Source organism: Notothenia rossii, assembly GCF_949606895.1.
Source record: "Notothenia rossii genome assembly, chromosome: 4".
NCBI classification, from domain to species: Eukaryota; Metazoa; Chordata; class Actinopteri; order Perciformes; family Nototheniidae; genus Notothenia; species Notothenia rossii.
Window position 1 is genome coordinate 5,638,399 of NC_136902.1, and position 24,294 is coordinate 5,662,692.

Consider the following 24,294-nt stretch of genomic DNA (forward strand, 5'->3'; position numbering starts at 1 on the left):
AAAAGAAATACAAACCAAGAGAAATATTTAAAATACAATTAAGATATAAGTATATTAAAATATGTACATTGTACTACAATATATAACAACAACAATTATAGAAAAACATACATATAGGCTATTACAATACCAAACTCCAATATAAATGAAAGGGAAATAGAAATGATAAATCTGTCAAAATATGTATTTGTATTTAATGTTTTATTTGCCTACAAATCAGGAATATTTTAGAAATCGATTAAGATTAAATTATGCTCATAAATTATCTTTGTTTGTCACCCTGCAACCAACACATAGCCTATATATTGCCTTTATATTAATAATTAAATGTGCTTTTTGAGATTCTAAATAACCTATTAATCCTGCACCTGAAGGTGTCTGCAGATGTTTTATTAATGTTATATCATTTTAAAATGGTGTCATACCTGAGAAAGGCTTACGATTGGCTGATATCATTTTACTTTTATATCCTATTTCCAGTAGTGGGCGGTCATCCAGCCTGAACCAAAACAGAAGAGGGGGGAAGTCGCAGGATTATACCATCTCTAAAGACACATTTGGGGCATGGAGAGCTCTGTAGGTCAGCGCTAAAATTAGAAGCTTTTCCTTCCGCGACAGCAGCCAAACTGCGGTGCATAAAGTCATGTAAACCGGGGGATACTCTATCACAAGGGCTGGCAGCAAACACATGTTTCCATGGGTGACATTTAACGCTGGGACTAGAGAGGCTCCGTGCGTAACAGGAACAGCACTGGATCTACTGCTGCGCAAATAATGAGCATTTGGTAGTGATTTTTGTGTTATTTGGAGACGCCATATGTACACAGCTTCCATGCGTGTCTGCAGAAATGTCTTTTTTATCCATACCAAGCCAGGAGGGCCTTTTCACCACCATTAAAATCGACAAATCTGCCGTGAACGCAGAGAGACACTGCATGGACGACGATGACGATGATGAAGAAGACGATGACAGCGAAAACGTGCGCCTCATCCCCAGATGCTCCCCGGTGCCCAGGAAGCGAGGCCACTCCATTTACGATGAAACCGCAGAGTATTTACGCATCCAATTGGCGCTGTCCGTGTACAAGAAGGTGCAATTCGCCGACACAACAGGTGGGGACCTGGTGGATGTGAAGGAATTTGTTGCCTTTGACTCGGACAGTGAAGAGGAGAGCGCACGGTGGGAGGAAGAGGAGGCAAAGTATAGGAAGCCGGAGAGGGAGCCCACTTATCATGTGCACCCAGAGTTCAGTGCGCCTAGCGGGGGGTCCCTGCTGCAGGCTGTGCACGCGAGCAAAGTGGAAGTGGAGCAGATTTCCCCAGCAGAGGATGAGCCTCTTGCTTTCAGTGGGCTGATCAGAGTCCTGAACGTGTCCTTCCACAAAGCAGTGTACATCAGATCCACCATGGACAGCTGGGCGTCCTACTTTGACCACCCTGCAGAGTACGTGCAGGGCTCTAATGATGGGAACACTGACCAGTTCTCCTTCAAGCTGTCCTTTGCACCTCCTTACATCACTCACGGCTCTCGCATTGAGTTTGTTGTGCGCTATGAGACGTCTGATGGAGACTACTGGGCCAATAACTCCCACATGAACTATGTGGTGACTCTGCTCCTGTCCTACGAAGACGAGTTGGCTCAGAAACACACCGACATGCAGCAGTCAAGAGGTATCCTCAAACCTCCAAAAGCCTACAGGTAAATCTGCTGTCACAAGTGTGCTTTAATCCCACAAACACAGACCAAAGAAGGCTCATTTTACAGAATGCGTGCAGTATTTGGGCCTTGACCTCTGATCTCCACAGGTTGGTTGGTTGTGAAGTGCCCAAATGCTAAAATAGGCAATCAAACGCACAACAACTCCGGAGTTAGACCCAGAAATCTAATAAAAAGCACTGATTTTGTAACAGGTTCCATTTTAGATGAGTGAAAGGCCACACACTTGTAATTCCCCTGAATATCCAATTTCAAAAACAAAAATCCATTTCTTATCACCTGTCATCAAAACACATTTTTCCTCCTTGTGTGAACACTGGGAATACACTTTTCTCTTTGATATAAGTTCCATATTTGGTTTACTTTGGGTTATGTTGGTCAATTTCAACCAATACAACTCAAATGCAAAAATATCAAATAAACAACAAGTCATTACTTTTGACATATTGTCAGTCCAAAGCTAATTTACCCTGATCGAAAAACATGAACACGTATCTTATTAGAACTACCCTTTGTGCATCAATCATTTTTACAATTGTCATTATTTACAGTGAAATAGTGCCTTCAAATCATGGAGTGAAACGTCACAAAGCACCTGACCTCAGAGCAGCTGCAGGATCCTGTTGCTGACTAACCCCTGGTGAGGGTTTTGAAACTGAAATGAGCATCAGCTTTGTTCAGGGGATCTGCCTGGAGACTGCAGTCAGGACGAGTGGGATCTCAACAAAACACTCTTACACATCATCATATTCAGAATCAGAAATCCTTTATTTGTCCCAGCAGTTAGCGGCAAAGACAAAGTGCAAACAAAAGGTAGAAAGGCTGTCAGGAAGTCAGATTTTCACAACATGATTATCCAAAAAGAATTAAGGATAACGAGATAGAGAACATCAAAAGAGCAACACTGCCATCTATCAGTCATCTTCAATTTAGTGTTTCGTCTCTTGTCAATGGGCGTCTGTGACTTTACAAAAGCACTCAAAAAGAACATTTCTACTAATGGATGATGAGATTTAAGAAGACTATTCACATGTGTTTTATCAGTGTTGAAAGTACATTTACTCAAGTATTGTACTTCAGTACTATTTTTGACATATTTGTACTTACATATTCCCATTTAAGGCTACATATACTTCTACTATAGAGGTATATTTTGTACTTTTAACTACACTACATGTTTTTAAAACTCATTGTTGCTGGTTAATTCTTACTGTACGGTACCATGAACCTACCCAGAAACTAACATTGGCTCAACTTTGACAAACTACAACATGATAGATGACGCAACATGTATTTTGTGATATAAAACACAATAATAATATTCCATTTCACTCAAATACTGTGAAAGGAGCCAGTCTGCTAACTGAGTACTTTAACTTATATATACTTATATACTTGAAGTACAATTGTCTTACTTTTACTGAAGTTACATTTTCAACGGCGGACTTTTTAAGACCATAGTATTCATATTTTCTCTTAAAGGTCCCATGTCATGCTTTTCCGGTTATTACCCGTCCCCTTGTGTGTTATGAAGGTTTTTATGCATGTAAACGGTCTGCAGAGTCAAGACCCTCAAAGTACACCCTGTAGCGAGTAAACACAGAAAATACCTCCCCCAAACGCCTCGTTGGAGATACGTCACTGTCCATTTGATTCTTCCGGGTAACTCATGATGTCATGCGTTACCCAGAACCAAATGGACCAATCCGTGGAGCCGTTACGTTAAGCCCCCAGATTGGTCCAAATTGACCAATCCACGGACTTCCTCACACACACACTCAGTGCATGCAGCTCTGCTGATTTCTCCTCCCTGGCTGCAGGCTGATAACAGACAGTTGGGATCGTGGCGAAATTCTCTCTGCAGACCCATTCTCACAGTGTTTATCAACCTTTTTCTTACTCAATATCAAGCCACACTTATTGTTTTTACTTCGGCTGTGACTTTGTGTGTGCCCAGGTTGAGTTTGGCTGTGTTTCGCTGTGTATCGCTAAACAAGGAAACCACACCTCCATGGAGCTTAGGGCGATTCACAACGTCCCGACCAATCAGAGCACACTGTGCTCACAGGGAGGGTGGGGGCTGGAGCTATTGGAGCTACAACGAGCCGTTAAAGGCAGAGAGTGAAATTCAGTGAATACACGTAGTTTACAGAGATGCTGTTTGAGAAACCAAAGTGATTTTGGAACATTGCACAATATAAATCTATTCTAGTAGACCTCAACAATGGAATTATGATCAGTGGAAATGGCCATGACATGGGACCTTTAAGTTAAAGATCTGAGTACTTAATAATAAGATAAGATAAAAGGTACTTTATTGATCCCAAATTGGCAAATGTTTGCGTTGCAGCAGCATAAAACACAACAAGGCACAACAAGGCACATAGGTAGAAATTATAGAGTAGAAATTAACAATAGTAGAATTTAAACATCTGAAAATAGAATTAAAACAACATTAAGAAGTAGAAACATACAGTAGACCGTGAAGATTACAAATCTATAAACTTCTTGTACCGCTGAGCTTAATTGCACCATGGGTTTATTATTAACACGATATCAATGCTATATTTTTCACGTATCAAATGTACGGAGTGAATTTATGGCCGGTATTTGAGCGTCTGCAGAGAGAGGGGCTTTTGGAGCGAGTTCACTCACAGAATGCCAATCATCCAGTGGTGTGTGAGGCGATGAAAATAGGCGAAGGGCAGGTGTCGTTTTCAGGCTGGCGCTCCCCGACATTCACCCTACGTACCTCTGACCTTTCTCTCAGAGTCCTGGAGGAGCACTGATGACTGGCTCCTCTCAGGAGGGGTGCTGCTTTTACTTTACTGCGTTTGAGAGGAGGGGGAGTTAAACGCTTTTTTTATCGTCACGTCAACATGAACGTTTAATGAGCAGAGTAAGGATACTTTGAAAGGTACCAACCACTTCACACTACAGCGGAGCCAACTCAGGGACACATATCGTCCGGTTGGGAAACATCTCCTCAGAAGAAGTATTTCAAACTACTTTGAGAGAAACATCTAATTGAAAATGCACAGGTGATTCCAAAACACGACAGCAAAAGGCTCATGCCATCAACTCATGTGACTCAATTGAGTTTATTTAAAAGAATGCAAGCTTTTCACAGGTTAGGCTTTAAAATGATATGCTTAGTTTATTGTTATATCAACATGAAAGCGTGTTAAACATCTCATAATGCACAGAGACAGCAGGAAGTCCCACAGGCTTATGCGGACATGTGGATGAATACGTATAGTTTTAAGTATAAATACTACATTGTAGAGTTAGTACATGTTTGTTTGTAGCCTTTATTTAACAAACTAAAAGCTTTCTTCCCTAAGACAGTCCTAGCACTTGGCACATTTAATAAAACAACATCATGAGATCTCAGGCAATAAGTACTTTCAATTCGTCGAGAGATCAGAGAGCAGATATAAAAAGGTAGTTTACCCAACATGGCTTTGTAGATAAACATGTACCAATGACTGAGCCTCCGTACAGTTAGTGAAGGCAGACCTCCCTTGGCATACAGGGGACAGTCATACTTGTCAACCCTCCCGATTTTCGCGGGAGACTCCCAATTTCATTGCCCTCTCCCGGTTTCCTCCCGGGGTCATATTTCTCCCGCATTTCTCCCGATTTCTGACAAAATCAGATTTACTCGGGACTGTTTCCACTCGGACTTTAATACAGCTACACCATTGTTTGGTTTCCTTGGTAACACGTCTATTTAGTAGCAAGCGCAACTCAAAGTCTGAGTCGCTGAGGCAGATAGTCACAGAAAACAGAACAAGAATCGACAACTACTCTCTGCTCACTCCTTTCCTGTAAAATACAGGTGCAGCCCACACATATGCTCCATCAAGGACGGTGCTACAGGCTGCACTTACAACTACAATAACCATGTTAATGTTAATCTAACAGCTGCGGCGATCCACTAGAACCCCCCCCCCCCCCCCCCCATTTTGCATTTTGAAAGGCTCCCGATTTCTGAGGTCTCACGGTTGGCAAGTATGGGTACAGTCATGAGTAAGTGCTTTACAATTAGTAACAAATCTCAGAGCGCTGGGATAGGTGGCATCTAACTTTTCCAGGCAATTGGAAGGTGCATTCATATATAACAAATCACCATAGTCCAGCACAGGTCAAAAGGTCACAGTGACTAGCCTGGCCTCAAGCGAGAAACAGGACTTGTTCCTGTAGAAGAAACCTAGCCTAACCCTCAGCTTTTTAAGCAGATTAATGGACTGAAGTTTAAAAGGCATGGCATTCAAAATCTTACTTCAGTAAAAGTACAAAAGTATTAGCATGAAAATAAACTTAAAAAACAAAATAGATATAATTAATTAGACAAAATGGCCTATTACAGAATAATAGATTATAATATTTAATTATAATTATGCATTAACGTGCTCGTCACTTCACGGTTCACTTTATAATAGGTGGAGTATATTTGAATTACTGGATATACTGATGGGTAGCTTAACCTACTGTATATTAGCATAACCTATTAGTTTATTTATATTAGTTTAGTTTGTTGAACTACCACATAATGAGTCGTTTTATTTGTATAACTTTTTTTGTGATGTACATATTGCTGATAATTCTTCTCTACAATTTGAATTGTCAGGGGTGTGTGGCGCAGTGGGTTGTGCACAGGTTCAAACCCCACTGCAGTCAGCATGTCGTTGTGTCCCTGAGACACTTCACCCCAAATTGCTCATGTGGGCCCACAGTATTGAGTATGTAAGTTCACTTTGGATGAACAAGTGACATGTAATGTACAGGATTATTGCCTTGTGTTACACTCTGTTTAGTCATGGTTAAAAACACTTTGTAGGTTTCTTTGGATCAAACATCAGCTGAATGAAACATACTTTTACTTTAGTGGCATTTTAAACTCAGGACTTTCACCGCTAATGGAGTATTTCCAGACTGTGCTATCACTACTTTTATTGAAATTAAGAATCTAAGTGCTTCTGCAGAGTTATGATGATGGAGGGGGGAGGCAGTGATTGAATGGGGGGAGATGTGGGAGATGAAGGAGACGGGGGAGCAGGATATGTGGCGGCGTTACAGATTCATTAGCTGCTTTGAAGTTCACTGATAATTAGATTTGAACACATTAACAAAGCAGCCGGTGGGAGGAAGGTGACGGTGGGATGAAACACGTCTAGACATTCGAATATTTTACCAACAGCACATTAATATGAACCACACTGACAGTACGTTCACTGTATATTTGAGTCAAGTCTATCCGTATTAAAGTGGCTCTGGATAACACAAACTCATTAGTGTACACAACAGGAACTTTGATATTCTTTTTTAGATGATAAGATACTTTATTGATCCCAATTTGGGAAATGTTTGCGTGGCAGCAGCATAAAAAGACAACGCATCGTACATTAGAGACCAGAAATAAACAATCCAAAATGTAAACATCTCAAATAGAAATAGCATCAAAAAAGTAGAAAATATACATGTTGAAATACAAACATGGTGGACTAGCGAGCACAAGATATTTCTACATACTGAATATAGTCTTTAGACAACAATGCATAGTATCTGATGGTGCAAAGTTAAACCTGAGCAGGAACTACTCAGTGTTTCTGTTTCAGTATCACTTGTGTTTGTCCATGAGTCTGGCCTCAGTGTTAGACGTTGTTTTGAATCAACTCGCTGTGGAGTGTTGCAACGTCACCCGGGGCTTCATCTCCAGATCAGACTCAGGCAAACGTACACATTAGTACAGCAACAGAGATACAGCAAGCTACTACCTCACACTACTGCAAAGATTCCTCAGGGAGTAATCTCGTTTGGTTAACTAACGCTCCTTAGATAAAGTATTTCAAACTGTTCTGTGTATTAAAAATCTAATTGACGATGCACATGTGAAACCAAAACAACGAAACAAGTGTCATTTCAGCAAATAAAGTGACTCAGTTGAGTGTATTTAAAAAAAGTGACACCTTTTCACAGGTAATGCATTCAGAATTAACTCCCCACTAATAACATATTTGTCTGATTTTTAAAGAATTTATTTGCAAATTATGGTGGAAAATAAGTATTTGGTCACCTACAAACAAACAAGATTTCTGGCTCTCACAGACCTGTAACTTCTTCTTTAAGAGCCTCCTCTGTCCTCCACTTGTTAACTGTATTAATGGCACCTGTTTGAACTCGTTATCAGTATAAAAGACACCTGTCCACAACCTCAAACAGTCACACTCCGAACTCCACTATGGCCAAGACCAAAGAGCTGTCAAAGGACACCAGAAACTAAATGGTAAACCTGCACCAGGCTGGGAAGACTGAATCTGCAATAGGTAAGCAGCTTGGTGTGAAGAAATCAACTGTGGGAGCAATTATTAGAAAATGGAAGACATACAAGACCACTGATAATCTCCCTCGATCTGGGGCTCCACGCAAGATCTCACCCCGTGGGGTCAAGATGATCACAAGAACGGTGAGCAAACATCCCAGAACCACACGGGGGGACCTAGTCAATGACCTGCAGAGAGCTGGGACCAAAGTAACAAAGGCTACCATCAGTAACACACTACACCGCCAGGGACTCAAATCCTGCAGTGCCAGACGTGTCCCCCTGCTTAAGCCAGTACATGTCCAGGCCCGTCGGAAGTTTGCTAGAGAGCATTTAGATGATCCAGAAGAGGATTGGGAGAATGTCATATGGTCAGATGAAACCAAAATAGAACTTTTTGGTAAAAACTCAACTAGACGTGTTTGGAGGAGAAAGAATGCTGAGTTGCATCCAAAGAACAGAGATACAGCAAGCTACTACCTCACACTACATCAACAATTTCCTCAGGGAGAAATCTAGTTTGGTTAACTAACGCTCCTTAGATAAAGTATTTCAAACTGTTCTTTGTATTACAAATCTAATTGACGATGCACAAACCAAAACAATGAAACAAGTCTCATTTCAGCAAATAAAGTGACTCAATTGAGTGTATTTTTTAAAAAGTGACAGCCTTTCACAGGCCAGGCATGAACTCCCCACTAATAACATATTTAACTTCCACCTTTTTGCATCGTTTGACCGACCTGAGCACTGGTCAAGAGAAAAGCAACGGACATATCATTTTACTTTTCAGAGAAGAATTCAAAGATGTTAAAGTACAGTAGAGTAAGGGGTTAAATAAAGAATAAGAGAATCTCTAATCTGCCTATTGGAGAGTAGAAGTTGTTTATCAGATCAGATGGTGGCTGCAGGTCTGAGCATGCTTTTGTTGTGAGTTGCTTGCAAAGGGTGTGCCTTTTAACAATTATCTTTGGAGCTGATTATATGGATCAGTCTAAGTTTAGTTTAGTATACACATCACAGGCTGCTGAGCCAAGAGAAAGGACAAATAATCTCTTATGATTGCAATGATTGTTGATGAGACTGTGCTTTCCATATCAGAGCTTCAACACTTCAATAGCTTAAGGCGAGACACGGCAGGCAAAAACATTGTTTTTCATGCACTGGTCAATTATGAGATTTTGTGCTATTTTGATTCCGTGACATGTTTTCTTTCAGGCTTTTGGAAAATGTACACAAAATACACATTTAGGTGTTTATTTGACTATAGTTTGTCTATTTGCGTCTGTAGATTTCTTTATATATACATTATTTAGATTTTCTCAATATTCTGAAGGCTTTTACAGAAGGGTTTGTTCATATATCTTTCAAAGCCTGAATTATATAACATTTTATACCTAAAAACACGGCGAAAATTGATATTTTAGGACTGTTGACAATATTTTCTGATTTATGGAGTGATAAAAAGAGATATCCAAAATCCCTTCTGTAAAAACTGTAGATTCTAATATGACTACAAAATGAAACAAGAATGTTGAACCTGGCCTTATCCAATGTTCAGATTTGTGTCCCTGAAATGTGTTAAAATATGCGCATATTTAATGAGACGATGGCTCATATGCATATTTAAACATGCTATTTCAGAAAACTTCTAATACAAAAAACAATTGTCTTAATGTAAGTAAATAACTGGAGAAATTTCTAGACGATATCTTTACGTAAAAAAAATTACCCTATTCACCTGTAATGTCTCGCCTTAACACTTAATGACTTAGCATCAGCAGGCGCTATGAGGCAAAGATCCCTTTTAGGTCTCTATCAGATGATAGAGAAAGAAGATCTGGTCAGGTCATTCCCATTTGAAACGCTGATCACACTGATGACCTTTAGCTCATTTGGCATCCTTTGCAAGACTCTTGGAAATGTTGCATCACCAACCTGTCAACTTACAACTTATAGAAATATATTCCTGCAGGTGATTTCAAAGCAAGACATACGGGCAAAAATATAGTTTTTATTTCAGATTTTGGGCTATTTAGCTTCCATCACAAGTGTAGCGACAGCAGGAAACAGACAAAGTCGCTGAGAGGCTGAGGCCGGGCCTGTTTGCTATTGTATGACACGCTATCAAAAAAGTACTTGCTGAGATCAAAACTGCAGCGAATAATAATGTAGTTTAATGAAAAATCAGATGATCAACTTATTTTAACGTAGACATAGACATTGTAATAATAATCAATCATAATTGTCACACACACACACAAACACAAACACAAACACACACACACACACACACACACACACACACACACATACCATGTATACATCACTTCAGGGGACATTACATTGACTTACATGCATTTCCTGGAGACTTCTCCTAAACTTAACCATAACCAACACATGCCTAACCCTAACCAAGTCTTCAACCTAAAATTAATGATTCCCCTCATGGGGACCTCCATTTTGTCCCCATAAGGGAGGCGAGTCCCCACACGTGACTGTGTAAACTGATTTAGGTCCCCACAAGTATAGTATTGCTAGGCCACACACACACCATGTTTATCTATTTCGGTATTTTATATACGCATAATATTTTCAGAAAACTTGTAATACAATAATTAATTGTCTCAATGCTAATTATGACATGGGGAGGTTTCATGATGATATCTGTTAGTTAAATGTTTGACCCTATCACCTGTAGTGTGAACAACATGTATGCATTTCACGATACAATTTACAGTCTGCTCTGATTGGTTAGCTGGCTGGCTCTGTTTTGATTGGTCAAACTGCTTAGAGATGTCCCGCCCCTTAGCCTATCACATACAATGTGTTGGAGCGCTAGCCAATAGAAACGTGAGTTTAACATAGTGTGTCATTATGTTCTGGAAGTAAGCAAAGGACTACAATGGAGGCGATTTTAGCGTTTGCCGGCCATTAACATGCACACAAACCTATGTAGCACACTATAGGAAAGGGAATAAGGCTTCTTTAATTATATACATTTGCATTATTAAACATAACAATACAGAAAACTGGTCTTACAAAACACATTATAATTAAAAGTAATTCATCTGGGGAAGTTTCACGTTGATATCCATTAGGTAAATGTACCACAATTAGATCAGATGCATTGCCTTTAATATAGAAGCATGACTTAATGGCTGATCCTGTGTTTGCACTTTACGATGACCCTCAGTGCACATTTCCTCGCTCACTCATTTCCCACCTCGTTGTCTATTTTAACAAACACTCTAATGAGAAGTGTCATCGCGGAGGCATCTGGCAATCAACCACCGAGCGGCAGTACAGGAACTGATCCGTACAAAACGTACAGTACAAAGAGATAACACACCACCATTATCTACTTCAAAAGGCTCATTCAGCACAAACTGCATCAGCAAATATTGAGACTAACTATCTGTAACAGGTGTTGATGACGGTGTGTGAGCACCTGCTCGGCCATTTCAAATGTGGAGGTGCTGCTCTTTGTTTTAGATATGACTCTGCATTTATCCGATGATTCATACGCTGCTTTTGTTACATTACATGACATGTCACTTAGCGTTTATCCAAAGTGACTAACACACATTCAGTACTCCGGACAATCCCCACAGGAGCAATTTGGGGTGAAGTGTCTCAGGGACACATGACATGCTGACTGCAGTGGGATTTGAACTTTCTACCCTCTGATTCGAAGATCAGCACACTAACCCACTGAGCCACAGCCTCCCGTTGTTGCCAAATGAGTTGAAAATACAAACTAAGTGTAGATCTTGTGGACGATTTGGCTCTTAGGTTTTGTAAATAATTATATATATTTAGTCTTTATAATACTTATCAGTGCAAAACATTATGTAGGAGAGAAAATCATATGGTTTACTGCAGCGCTTTTTATCAGTTTTGCCGTTACTACTTAGCAACCTAGTAAATACTTAATAAGAACTTTTAAGTATTCAGAATCAACCACTAAATTCATGGCAAACTAATGCAATAAAACTACGACATACTGTATGTGTAGAGGCATTGACAATTTAGCTCCTTTTTTACTTCTTTCTCCGTGTCTGGAGCTGAGTTGATGCTGTCTTTCACCCACATATCCTTTTAACATAATGTCTGTCTCACATATTTTTATTTTATTAACATCAAATTGGATTCCTGTTCACACTTAACACAATTAATCGTAAACGTGATTGTGGTTAATGCTGCATTTAAAGGTCCCATGTCATGGCCATTTCTACTGATCATAATTCCATTGTTGAGGTCTACGAGAATAGATTTACATTGTTCAATGTTCCAAACTCACATTGGTTTCTCATACAGCATCTCTGTATAGTATGCGTATTCACTCTCTGTCCTACACGGCTTGTTGGAGCTCCGCCCCCTCCCTGTGAGCCCAGTGTGCTCTGATTGGTCGGGACGTTGCGAGGCTCGTTGCGAGGCTCGTTGCTGCTAGGAGCGGACAGGTTTCCCGGTCGGCGATACAGCGAGACACAGCGAAACTCATCCGGAGCACACAAACACTCACAGCCGAAGTAAAAACAATAAGTGTGGCTTGATATTGAGTAAGAAAAGGTTTCTAACGCTGTGAGAACGGGTCTGTGGAGAGCATTTCTCCACCATCCCAACTCGTCTATTCCCAGCGTTCAGGGAGCTCTATGCAAGTCAATGGGACTCCCTGTTAGTTAGCCAAGGGATCCTGGTGTGGGAGGGGCTCCGCGGATTGGTCCATTTGGGCCAATCCGGTCATTTGTTGTTGATCTGGGTGTTCACACGTCACAGAACCCAGGAAGTAAACAATGGAAACAGAGAAATCCCCAACGAGGCGTTCTGGAGCAGCATAGACAGGTCTTCTCTGTGTTAGAGTTTTACTCCCTACAGGGTTTTCTTTGCTTACATGCTTCATAACACACAAGGGGACGGGTAATAACCAGAACAGCATGACATGGGACCTTTAACAGTTTATGACTTTTAACAATTACATTATAAAAAAAGAACTAAAATCAGCATCAGCCAGCGTTCCTGTATACGTACATAAAAAATACATATACACTCTGCGTTTAAAAGCATGACTACCATTAGGCCATATGAGGTTCTTTAGAGCTACATTTGTGTCTTAGAGAGGGTACTATTGGGTTTTTTAGGACGTCTGAATACCTTGTGTTTTTAACGCATGTCTCTTTTTCTTTCAGTATGGAGGATCCCTTTGATTCAGATGACGAGCAGGATAAAGACGAAGGTACTGTAAGACATAAATGAATAAATATTAATATAATAGATATTTGTATATCATGGTATATGATTGAAGCAGTAATTTGCAAGTATTGCACTTCCATTTAGTTGGGAGTTATGACAGCATAATTAATACTTTTAGTGGCCAGTATGTAATGAAGGGTTTCCAGGTGGTCTCAGAAATGCCTCCGATACAGCCGATCATACGCACTGGTTATATATCATGTTTTTAAAATGTCAGCGTAACACAGAGGCAATACTTTCATCATCAGCTACTAACCGTTTCCGAAATCAATGATGGGATCAAATAACATCCATACAAGAAGTACTGTAGGGATAAACAGCTGCTTAACAAATACATCATATATGTATATGAAAGCTGAAGTGACGCAGCCTTTCTTTAAATAGGATTAAAGTCTTAAACCTTAGATCCTGATCCGACGCACTGAAGACATGACGTACATGTTTTCATCTGTGGAGTGCCCCCTTAGTGACTCACACACTGCGGACTAATCATCCTCTCAGTGTGTGATTATCTGTTTTCCATCAGCAGAAGAAGGAGGGTCCTCCAGGTCAGCTCTGAACAGACCCCCACCTCTCTGCCCGGTCATCATACAGCCCGAGATCGACATCGAGGTGAGTGTAAAGAAAGGATCTGCGTTAAAGGAAGTACATGGGGTGTCCAAACTACGGCCCGGGGGCCAAATGCGGCCCGCGGACCATTTTGAATCAGCCCTCAGCAAATTCTAAAAGTGTAATGAAATATGGCCAACAAATTAAACGTCTGCTGTTGTACTTCTTAAAGGTCTCCTATTATACTGTTTTTCATCAATATATCACAGGTCTCAGACATATACAGAGCCTGTCTCTGATTGGCTGAAACACCAAACAGATCATTGCAGCATTACCCATAATCCCCTCTGTTTCAGCCCTGTTTCCAAAGTGCTGATTCTCTGTCTGTTACTTTAGATGAAAATAAGGAGCCCCTCCCCACGCCCCTCTGAGAGACATTTCGTTACAAAGAACTCAATGGTGATAAGGGGGGGGGGTTACCTTGGTTGCTGATTGGCTAATGGTTACTCAAGACAAAACATCGTTATGACATCATAAAGTGGCCAAAATCTGATCAGCTCATTTTCAGACAGGTTTTTATAGAAATGGATCAAAAAGAGAGAGAATCTTTGTTCCTGAAACTTTCAGATTCTCTTTCCACAGAGGGGACACATGCTGATGTAGAAGAGACATGAAGAAGAGGGGACACATGTTGATGTAGAAGAGACATGAAGAAGAGGGGACACATGTTGATGTAGAAGAGACATGAAGAAGAGGGGACACATGTTGATGTAGAAGAGATGTGAAGAAGAGGGGACACATGTTGATGTAGAAGAGACATGAAGAAGAGGGGACACATGTTGATGTAGAAGAGACATGAAGAAGAGGGGACACATGTTGATGTAGAAGAGACATGAAGAAGAGGGGACACATGTTGATGTAGAAGAGACATGAGGAAGAGGGGACACATGTTGATGTAGAAGAGACATGAACAAGAGGGGACACATGTTGATGTAGGAGAGACATGGAGAAGAGGGGACACATGTTGAAGTAGGAGAGACATGGAGAAGAGGGGACACATGTTGATGTAGAAGAGACATGGAGAAGAGGGGACACATGTTGATGTAGGAGAGACATGGAGAAGAGGGGACACATGTTGATGTAGAAGAGACATGGAGAAGAGGGGACACATGTTGATGTAGGAGAGACATGGAGAAGAGGGGACACATGTTGATGTAGAAGAGACATGAAGAAGAGGGGACACATGTTGATGTAGAAGAGACATGAAGAAGAGGGGACACATGTTGATGTAGAAGAGACATGGAGAAGAGGGGACACATGTTTATGTAGAAGAGACATGAAGAAGAGGGGACACATATTGATGTAGAAGAGACATGAAGAAGAGGGGACACATGTTGATGTAGAAGAGACAGGAAGAAGAGGGGACACATGTTGATGTAGAAGAGACATGAAGAAGAGGGGACACATGTTGATGTAGAAGAGACATGGAGAAGAGGGGACACATGTTGATGTAGAAGAGACATGGAGAAGAGGGGACACATGTTGATGTAGAAGAGACATGAAGAAGAAGGGACACATGTTGATGTAGAAGAGACATGGAGAAGAGGGGACACATGTTGATGTAGAAGAGACATGGAGAAGAGGGGACACATGTTGATGTAGAAGAGACATGAAGAAGAAGGGACACATGTTGATGTAGAAGAGACATGGAGAAGAGGGGACACATGTTGATGTAGAAGAGACATGGAGAAGAGGGGACACATGTTGATGTAGGAGAGACATGGAGAAGAGGGGACACATGTTGATGTAGAAGAGACATGGAGAAGAGGGGACACATGTTGATGTAGGAGAGACATGGAGAAGAGGGGACACATGTTGATGTAGAAGAGACATGAAGAAGAGGGGACACATGTTGATGTAGAAGAGACATGAAGAAGAGGGGACACATGTTGATGTAGAAGAGACATGGAGAAGAGGGGACACATGTTTATGTAGAAGAGACATGAAGAAGAGGGGACACATATTGATGTAGAAGAGACATGAAGAAGAGGGGACACATGTTGATGTAGAAGAGACAGGAAGAAGAGGGGACACATGTTGATGTAGAAGAGACATGAAGAAGAGGGGACACATGTTGATGTAGAAGAGACATGGAGAAGAGGGGACACATGTTGATGTAGAAGAGACATGGAGAAGAGGGGACACATGTTGATGTAGAAGAGACATGAAGAAGAAGGGACACATGTTGATGTAGAAGAGACATGAAGAAGAGGGGGCACATGTTGATGTAGAAGAGACATGAAGAAGAGGGGACACATGTTGATGTAGAAGAGACATGAAGAAGAGGGGACACATGTTGATGTAGAAGAGACATGAAGAAGAGGGGACACATGTTGATGTAGAAGAGACATGAAGAAGAGGGGACACATGTTGATGTAGAAGAGACATGAAGAAGAGGGGACACATGTTGATGTAGAGGAGACATGAAGAAGAGGGGACACATGTTGATGTAGAAGAGACATGAAGAAGAGGGGACACATGTTGATGTAGAAGAGACAGGAAGAAGTGGATTTTGCAAAATAGGGGACCTTTAAATATATATGTTTAAATATATAACAAAGTATTCATGTGTTAATAAGCCACATTTTCTAACACATCTTAGTTGATAAGAAAAAAGCCCAATAACACATTTCCATAGCAACCTTGAAATCTACCCTTCATATTTCCTCTTATTATAATCAATCGGAAGCTTCTGTTTTAAGGAATGGGCTGCTAACACAATAAATGAATATACCTCTAGTGAGCGGCCCAGCCCTTCGTATATTGTTCTGTGTGTGGCCCTTGGTGAAAAAAGTTTGGACACCCCTGATGTGAACCAATGAACTGTCAATGACCTGCAGGAACAGTCACACCACACATTCATCAAACGACTTGTTGGGTTGTATTCTAATGATCTTGATTTGCATGCAGTGTTTGACACTTCCATTTAACAGATAAGCAGGCCCAGTGCTCCATGCCTCTACGCCAGTCTAATAAAACATAACACACATTTCTGTTGGACTTTTAAAACTCATCATCCCTGGCTTTATATTGTTCACAGCTCATTGAAGCTTCGGCAACAACTTAGGTAAAGTCCCGCTTCTCCCCGCTGCAGCACGATAACTGTATGTTGTTGGATTGACGTTGTGAGGCATGATGTTGCACCCTTCAATCGTGTCCATTTTTAATTTGAACTCATGTCTCTTTCAGTTTTAAGTGATACGGTACACTCATATAGATTTGCACCATGTGTACTGTGTGTTCAGAGCTCTATTTGGGATGAATCCTACCTTTAATGTTCTGTTTGTGTCAAGTGTTTGTATTCATCGATGGTACTGAAATGTCACTGAAACTCATTTTAGACCACATGCTGTTCTGCACCATCACTCTGACCCTGGTGCTCTTTGTTAAGGAATAGTTAGATAGCCACATACCTCCATCGCTTTCATACTGAGGGTTACAGCATAAATATATATGCTCGTATTGCATGCTTGTATGCACGTACTAAATGTTTTTCTATTGTAAAGCATATTTGAGTGTTTAGAAAAGTGCTTTCTATAAATTAAATGTACTGTTATTATTATATTGAGTTTTAGCAAGGGACTCCTATGCAGGGTTTGAAAGTCTAGGCTTTAACCCTTATGTTGTGTTGGGTCTCCCGTGACCCGTTTCAAGTTAATATTATATAATAACTACGCTCTAGTTTTTTGTATCGGAACAAGGCTTAATGATATCCTCCACAGCAGATATATAAACACTACAAAACTCATTTTGACCATTTTAGCCAAGTCTGAAGGTCTCTAAAACAAAAAGTGTATCATTTGGTGTTCGGGGAGACCCAGCAGAATGCTTGTGGGTCACTCTGGGTCAAATTTGGCCCAATCAAGATTCATCTCTGACTTTAGACACCTCCCCCACCCCCTTCATCCACTGTAACAATACTTTTTTGCAACATGCACCTGGTCTCCCCGCCCTCTGCCCCCCTCCCCCCACGGGAACTCCACCTTTCTCAAAGAATATGCACACTAACACTTGATCCTGAACACACTATGCACGAGTGCAATATGTGGTGTAATGTGTTTCGGGCCATAGCATTACATTACAACAGGATTGTACGCATACTTGGCAACCTTTAGACCTCAGAAATCTGGAGCATTTCAAAATGCAAAATTGGGGGGGGGGGGGGGAGCTGTTAGATTAACATTAGCATGCTCATTGTAGTTGTTAGTGCACTGCCTTGCGGCCTGTATCACCGTCCTTGATGGAGCATATGTGTGGGCAGGAAAGGAGTGAGCAGAGAGTAGTTGTCGATTCTTGTTCTGTTTTCTGTTACTATCTGCCTCACCATCTCAGACTTTGAGTTGAGCGCGCTACTTAAGAGACGTGTTACCATGGAAACCAAACAATGGTGTAGCTGTATTAAAGTCCGAGTGGAAACAGTCCTGAGTAAATCTGATTTTGTCAGAAATCGGGAGAAATGCGGGAGAAATATGACCCCGGGAGGAAACCGGGAGAGGGCAATGAAATCGGGAGTCTCCCGCGAAAATCGGGAGGGTTGACAAGTATGATTGTACAGTTATGAATGCATAATAAGTTAGTTATGATGAAGTTATATTAGATGATAGTAATTTTTTTGGTGCGTTTTGGACTGAGATAAATCATGGGTAAAAACTGACTCGCGAACGCCTTGAACGGTAACAGCTTTCGAACACAACACAAAGGTTATCTGGTACTGAATAATTAACTGGATTATGTGTCAGACAATTTCTTGGCTGAGAAGAGAGACTTCCTGGACTTCCTCTTTTCCCAGTCTTTATGCTGAGCTAGGCTAACGTGTCCTGGCTGCAGCGTCATATCCAATATTTAAAAAAGCCTTGGGAGTGGTTGCAATCTTTTTTGAACTCTTGGCAAATAAGCAAAGTTCCTAAAAATGCTCCTATTAATGTAGTGTGAAGAAATTCAGTGATGCTCAATATGGTGGGGGATGTGTTGAAGAACTAGGACTTCCTGGGGTATAACATAAACATTTTAAAGAAAAACGAGAATTGGTTTTTGGTTCTGCTCCCTACACAACGCACATCAGACTGGAAGACTTTTGTATTTTAGAAGAAAGGAAGTCAGTCGGTCGCAAAACACTGATTAACTACCTCAGATACTGCAAACAATAGCCTACTGTTTGCATGAGCTCATCTTGTTCCTGTTAACCATCAGTGTTCACATGCATGTTGTTTCCCTTTGGTAGAGCAATAAAACATCAAATAAACCCGTCAAATACTGCATGAACTTCCTCCAAATAGTTAATGTTTACCTTATGTTGTACAGGTGTATTCAGAGGGGAAATACAAGTTTTGTTAAACAACTCAAGTAAAGGCAGCATAAAAGCACTTTGATTTCTCTTAAGCTTTTCAATAATTCGGTACTGCCATCAAATCTTTTCATAATAAATGAAAAGTGCTCTAATGGGAACAAATGGAAGTATTTAGTGTAAAATGATGAAGTGAAGCAACTAGAAGGTCACGCAGACCTCCGACAAGGCCGTTTCCATTAATGAAAAATAATGCCTGTACCCGCCTTTAAATAAAAACCTTGGCCAAAACAAACAGAAAACACAACCTTTTCAGCGCAGGGGAAATAGCAGAAAACAAAATGACACATGTTTGTTTTTATCGCTTAGTCCTTTTGAACTTTATCTTGTAATTGGTGTTCATTTATTTGTCAGTCTTTTGGTTTTATTTGTCCTGGTTTTATCATGATTGGACTATTTGTCACAGCAACCTCACAGCGGGCAAAGCTCTACAATGTTGTGAGCCAGTTTCCTTAAAAACAAACTAAATCGAATCAAGTGAAAACGGAAAATAAAAGGGTCTTTCGGGGAGGGCAGAAATCTCTTAAAGGTACAGTTCAACACAATCCAATCACTTTGTTTTGAGTAGTTTTATTTCGGAACTATTTTCTCTCTAAACTTCATCCGCCAAATGTATCACCGGGCAGAAAGAAGAGCCATTATTGCTTCGAGCTCCCGCTGACTCGAGCCTCTCTGCAATAATGCATCTTACTCCGGCTGGAAGGAAATTAGTTTTACCATAAAATGACTCACAGCAACGTCTCCGAATTGTCTTGAGTAGCCAGGTCATGATTTCCTTGTCAACTTCCCTTTTAACAAGAAGTCAAAACAATAATAAAAAACAAAGACATGCATCCAATCCCATCACACTGCGCCTGTTTTGTTTGCAATGCCTCACCATTAACACGTCAGCATGGGATCCATTTGACAGAAAAGCATTAGTATGCAGTAAAATGCTTTTCCTCTCTCTGTGTGCAATGTTAATGTGTCTTTATAGCTGTCACTGTTGTCTCGCTGTTTTACTTCAACAGATTGCGGTTCACCCATCTGCTCCCGGTGTCCCACCCACCCAAGAGCATCCATCTGCTGATGGCTCACTGTCCGCTCTCACTGTAACCCCAGGTGAACTATTCCCGTGTATGTCTTCCGAAACCACACTTCAAACTAATTCATCCTTTGTACTCCAGCCAAATAAGTCACAGCCTTTACCCAGACTCCACTGTGAATTAGGCAACCAAACGTCAGAGCAGCCAATAGATGGAGGTCCCTGCCCCCTACTGCCTGATTCAAATCCCTCTGCGAAACAAGAGTCAAGTCTGAGATCACACAGCTCCCAGGCTTCCTCTCCCTCTGAGGCCTCGTGCATGCATCTGTGGGAAGCACCAGGAGAGGACGAGTCAACCGACAGCACGGTTGATCGTCCTTGTCTTGAACTGTCTCCAGAATGTGTCTCAGCTCCCAGTGCGGCCCAGCAGGAGGTTGCAGTGGGAATTAGTGAACTTTCTGCAGGGGGTTACACCAGATCTGCAGAAAATCACGAAGGCAGTACGAGCGAAATAACGTCTCCTGAGGCAGAAAGTGACGAATCTCTGAGAGAAGCAGACGGTGAAGCTCCACCATCGCCTGAACTCTCTGAGGCTTTTCAGTCGGCCTGGGAAGAGATGGAAGATGCTCCCGAGAATTCCCCTGACGCAGTATTAGAGAATCCACCAAACACAGAGGTTCCCGAGCTTCATACTGAGCATGATGCTAACATAAATCTGATGCCGTCCGTCGTCTTTCTGACTGGAGTTGTCTCGCTCTCCATAGTGTTGCAGGAACCCACCGCCCTGTTCATCATCGGGCTGCTTCTGGTCCTGCATCAGTTTTAATTACGCCCCCAAAGTTCGTTCTCACGTTAAAGTGCCTTTTCGTGATTCCACAAAAGCCAACAAGTAAAAATAAATCACACATAAGTCTGTCGTCGAAGTTGTTGTGTATCATTGTTTGAGTTTTTAGATACGTTTTCATGAAATGAAAGGGTACAATTTATGAGTGTTTCTTCAGTGTTTCCAAAGTATAATACAAGGAGGAAGTAATTACACAAACACCGGTCATACTTTTGGTGATATTTCTGTGAAACAAGTGGTAAGTAATAGAATAGAAGTCAATTATAACCCCATTTCTACAACGGGGCGCATTCACACCTTTATACGGTCTGTTTCACTCCTAAAGGTCGGTACAAAAGGAAAGCTCAAAAAGCCAGAAAATGTAAAAAAGTCTTCATAGAGATGTTTTTCAATTATTGGTTATAAAGTTGGCTCCTCACCGCGTATGAGGTTCTCTCCTTTTTGTCGATTTAGCAATAAATTGTAAAATATTACTAATGTAGCGGCTGGCTAGCTAGCTAGTTAGCTAAACAGCTCATTCTACCTTGCTCTAATGCAATACTTGAAACTTGAACAAGTATCCAAACAAAGTGGCTTCACAATTGGCTATGGCATGGTGCTTTGCTGCGCGGTGAAATGTTTGTCGATGAAGTGTTAAGTTGTTAAATGTTGGCGCTTTAGTTACTTAGCGGATGGCTAGTTAGTTAGCTAGCTTTCTATTTCAAGCATGTCTGGTTACAGAAAATAAACCAGATGACAGGCCAATGATGTGCAACCAAAGGGTGTGAATTAATAATGAAGTTGTTAAACTTTACTCATTCAGCAACTGGCTAGTTAGCTAGCTCGGCCGCTAATTCCCCCATGCTTTAATGCTACACTGGTTAGCCTACAGAATATAAGCGGAAAAGCGGCTAGGAGACTTCATAGCTGTGAGGGGGGAGGTTGTAGCTAGCAAATTGTTGTGTCTTTTGTCTTATAAACAGTAAATGCATGTGCTGGTAAACCCACACAACTGGGTTACTACTTCCCCAGTCACTATAACAGACTATAAAGCTTCCTGTTATTGTTTCAGTAAGAGAATCCGGTGTTCACACGAATCCAAATAAATAGCAGGAAGATAAACGCTTCGGTTAAACTAGACCAGGGGTGTCAAACTCAATTCCATCGAGGGCCACATTCGCATTATGGTTGCACTCAAAGGGTCGGTTGTAACTTTAAGACTATATAAATATACCATATATATAAAATAATGTAATATATTACAGTATTGCCTCTGCATTGGATTATTATCGGATAGGGTAATAACTTCATAATTAACTACGTCTGAAAGCAGAAGTCTAGGGCAAATAATTGCACGTCTTTTCAGTGAGAATGTCACAAAATGATTTAAAAGAAAAGCCACATTCTGGAGGAAAAAAAAGTCCAAATAAAATAAGTGAAAATTAGAGGGAAAAAAAGGTGCCATTTTGAAAAAGAAATTCAAACTTGAAAAAAAAACGTAAATTTTGAGATGCATTGTGCTCCATGTATGGGCAACGTGCTTCTGTAACTCGCCATGTAACCGTATAATAAACATATTATATTCTTTCAGAGCTCTTGTGGGCCACGTGAAATGAAGTCACGGTCCAGATTTGGCCCCCGGGCCTTGAGTTTAACACCCCTGAACTGGACCAAGGCTGGTGTGAACCATATACTTTATACATAAAGGTGTGAACATGCCCTAACACTAAAGCACATTATATTACCATAGGTGTTTTGTAATGTGTCTGTAGTTAATGTAGCGTTAGGATGCATTCATCTGTCCTGTAATGCACTTGTTTCTTCATCTTTGTTGTTGTTAGTGTAGCTAAGGTTGTTGTCTAACCTGACTGCCATGATAACTTTTGTGAATTCCATGTGTTGTTTTGTCTTCAATGAAGGACAACACATCTCACTGCAGTGGGAAGCTAAAGACATTTGTTTTACAAAATGTAATTTTGTTTACAAATTGAAAAAATCTGGTTATGTGAATTATGTTTTGCCTTAATGCCTAAATCAAACTGACATGCAGTGAACATCTGTTTGAAATGAATGCTGCCAGAGGGAAAATGTGGAATCTTGTTTAGTGTCACATGTGAAAGTGATATTTTTGTATCATTAGTACACGATCACAAATGCACATTTTGTTTGATGAGTCTTCCTCTTGGATCGAGCAAGTAGGGGTGGGAATCCCAAGAAAAACCAAAAATACAATATTATCACAATACTGAAATATATATGAGTATTGTGATAACACATAACAAATCAGATCAGTAGATTGCGATGTATTAGCTTTTTCAACTGCACATTTTGCAGTTTGTCATAATCTGAGATGGATTTTTGCACATTTTAGATTCTTACTCGCCAAAGTCTCCATCTTTGTTTTGACTCATTTCAAGCCAATACCGTGAAAACACTTTACGCACTTTCTAGTGGACTTTAAAAAAGCAATTGTTACCAAACTATTCTATTTTCTATATTAATTATTTATATAGCAAAAGACTAGTACATGGCGACCATGTTTAACAATCACATAGCGATACTATGCTGTATCTGTTATCTTCCCACCTACTTGCTATCTATCCCATATTATTGTTGTTGTTGTTGTTGTTGTTGTTATTACAGAAATATATTGAAATATTACAGCACTACTTTGACAACCTCACAGTCTGAGGCACTGAATGACGTTTGAAGTGATGAAAGTTTTTGCAGAGTATTGCCATTAAACGTGGTTCTATATCCTGTCAACTCTGCGTCTTTTGTTTATTCCTTATCCTTTCATCCACTGTGTATACTCTATAATTAAAGTGTGCATGACAGTTGCATGCACAGCAATGACACTGCAGTGGTGAAAGACTGACACCAAAATAACGCAGAGCCTTTAGTGCCTTCGGTCCCCGGAGCGCGCTCAGCTTTGCTTGAAGTGGAAATAAACAGACGGCAACATGATCTGCAAAAAGAAGCCAAAGGTCACGCATTGCACTGGAGTCACGGTGTCACGCTAGAGAGCACACAGGCCATTGTAAACGGAGCTCAGTGTCGCAAAGCTCTCAGGAAACCTCCTCAGGTGCTTCATGATGAGACGTGACACACTCATTCTGATTATAGTCACACGCTAATAAGACATCATATTTATTTTTAAACTTGGGAGCCTTGAGGTGTTAAAAACGACCTCAGTGTT

At 40.7% G+C, this 24,294-nt stretch overlaps 1 protein-coding gene across 4 annotated transcripts; it reads left to right on the forward strand.

Annotated features, from left to right (window-relative positions):
• Window positions 1-381: 381 nt before the first annotated feature.
• On the forward strand, window positions 382-23,861 carry LOC307035459 (protein phosphatase 1 regulatory subunit 3A). Of its 4 annotated transcripts, none has more exons than XM_079674767.1 (5): window positions 382-1,699; window positions 13,232-13,278; window positions 13,822-13,907; window positions 16,945-16,971; window positions 20,259-20,396. In XM_079674767.1, exons 1-4 carry the CDS (start codon window positions 849-851, stop codon window positions 16,969-16,971), a joined length of 1,011 nt encoding a protein of 336 aa, XP_079530893.1. In that variant the 5' UTR covers window positions 382-848; the 3' UTR covers window positions 20,259-20,396. The 4 variants fall into 4 exon arrangements, with proteins under 4 accessions (XP_079530893.1, XP_079530891.1, XP_079530892.1 ...); XM_079674768.1 differs by having other exon boundaries at window positions 401-1,699; window positions 13,825-13,907; XM_079674765.1 differs by lacking the exon at window positions 16,945-16,971 and having other exon boundaries at window positions 387-1,699; window positions 20,259-23,861.
• The last annotated feature ends 433 nt before the right edge of the window (window positions 23,862-24,294 follow it).

What these genes read in the sequence shown, in the direction of transcription:
- LOC307035459 (XM_079674765.1), top strand. Translation starts at nt 849, where the DNA reads ATGTCTTTTTTATCCATACCAAGCCAGGAGGGCCTTTTCACCACCATT. An exon ending in AAACCTCCAAAAGCCTACAG is followed by an intron (nt 1,700 to 13,231) that starts GTAAATCTGCTG and finishes TTTTTCTTTCAG; the next exon opens with TATGGAGGATCCCTTTGATT. An exon ending in CGAGCAGGATAAAGACGAAG is followed by an intron (nt 13,279 to 13,821) that starts GTACTGTAAGAC and finishes GTTTTCCATCAG; the next exon opens with CAGAAGAAGGAGGGTCCTCC.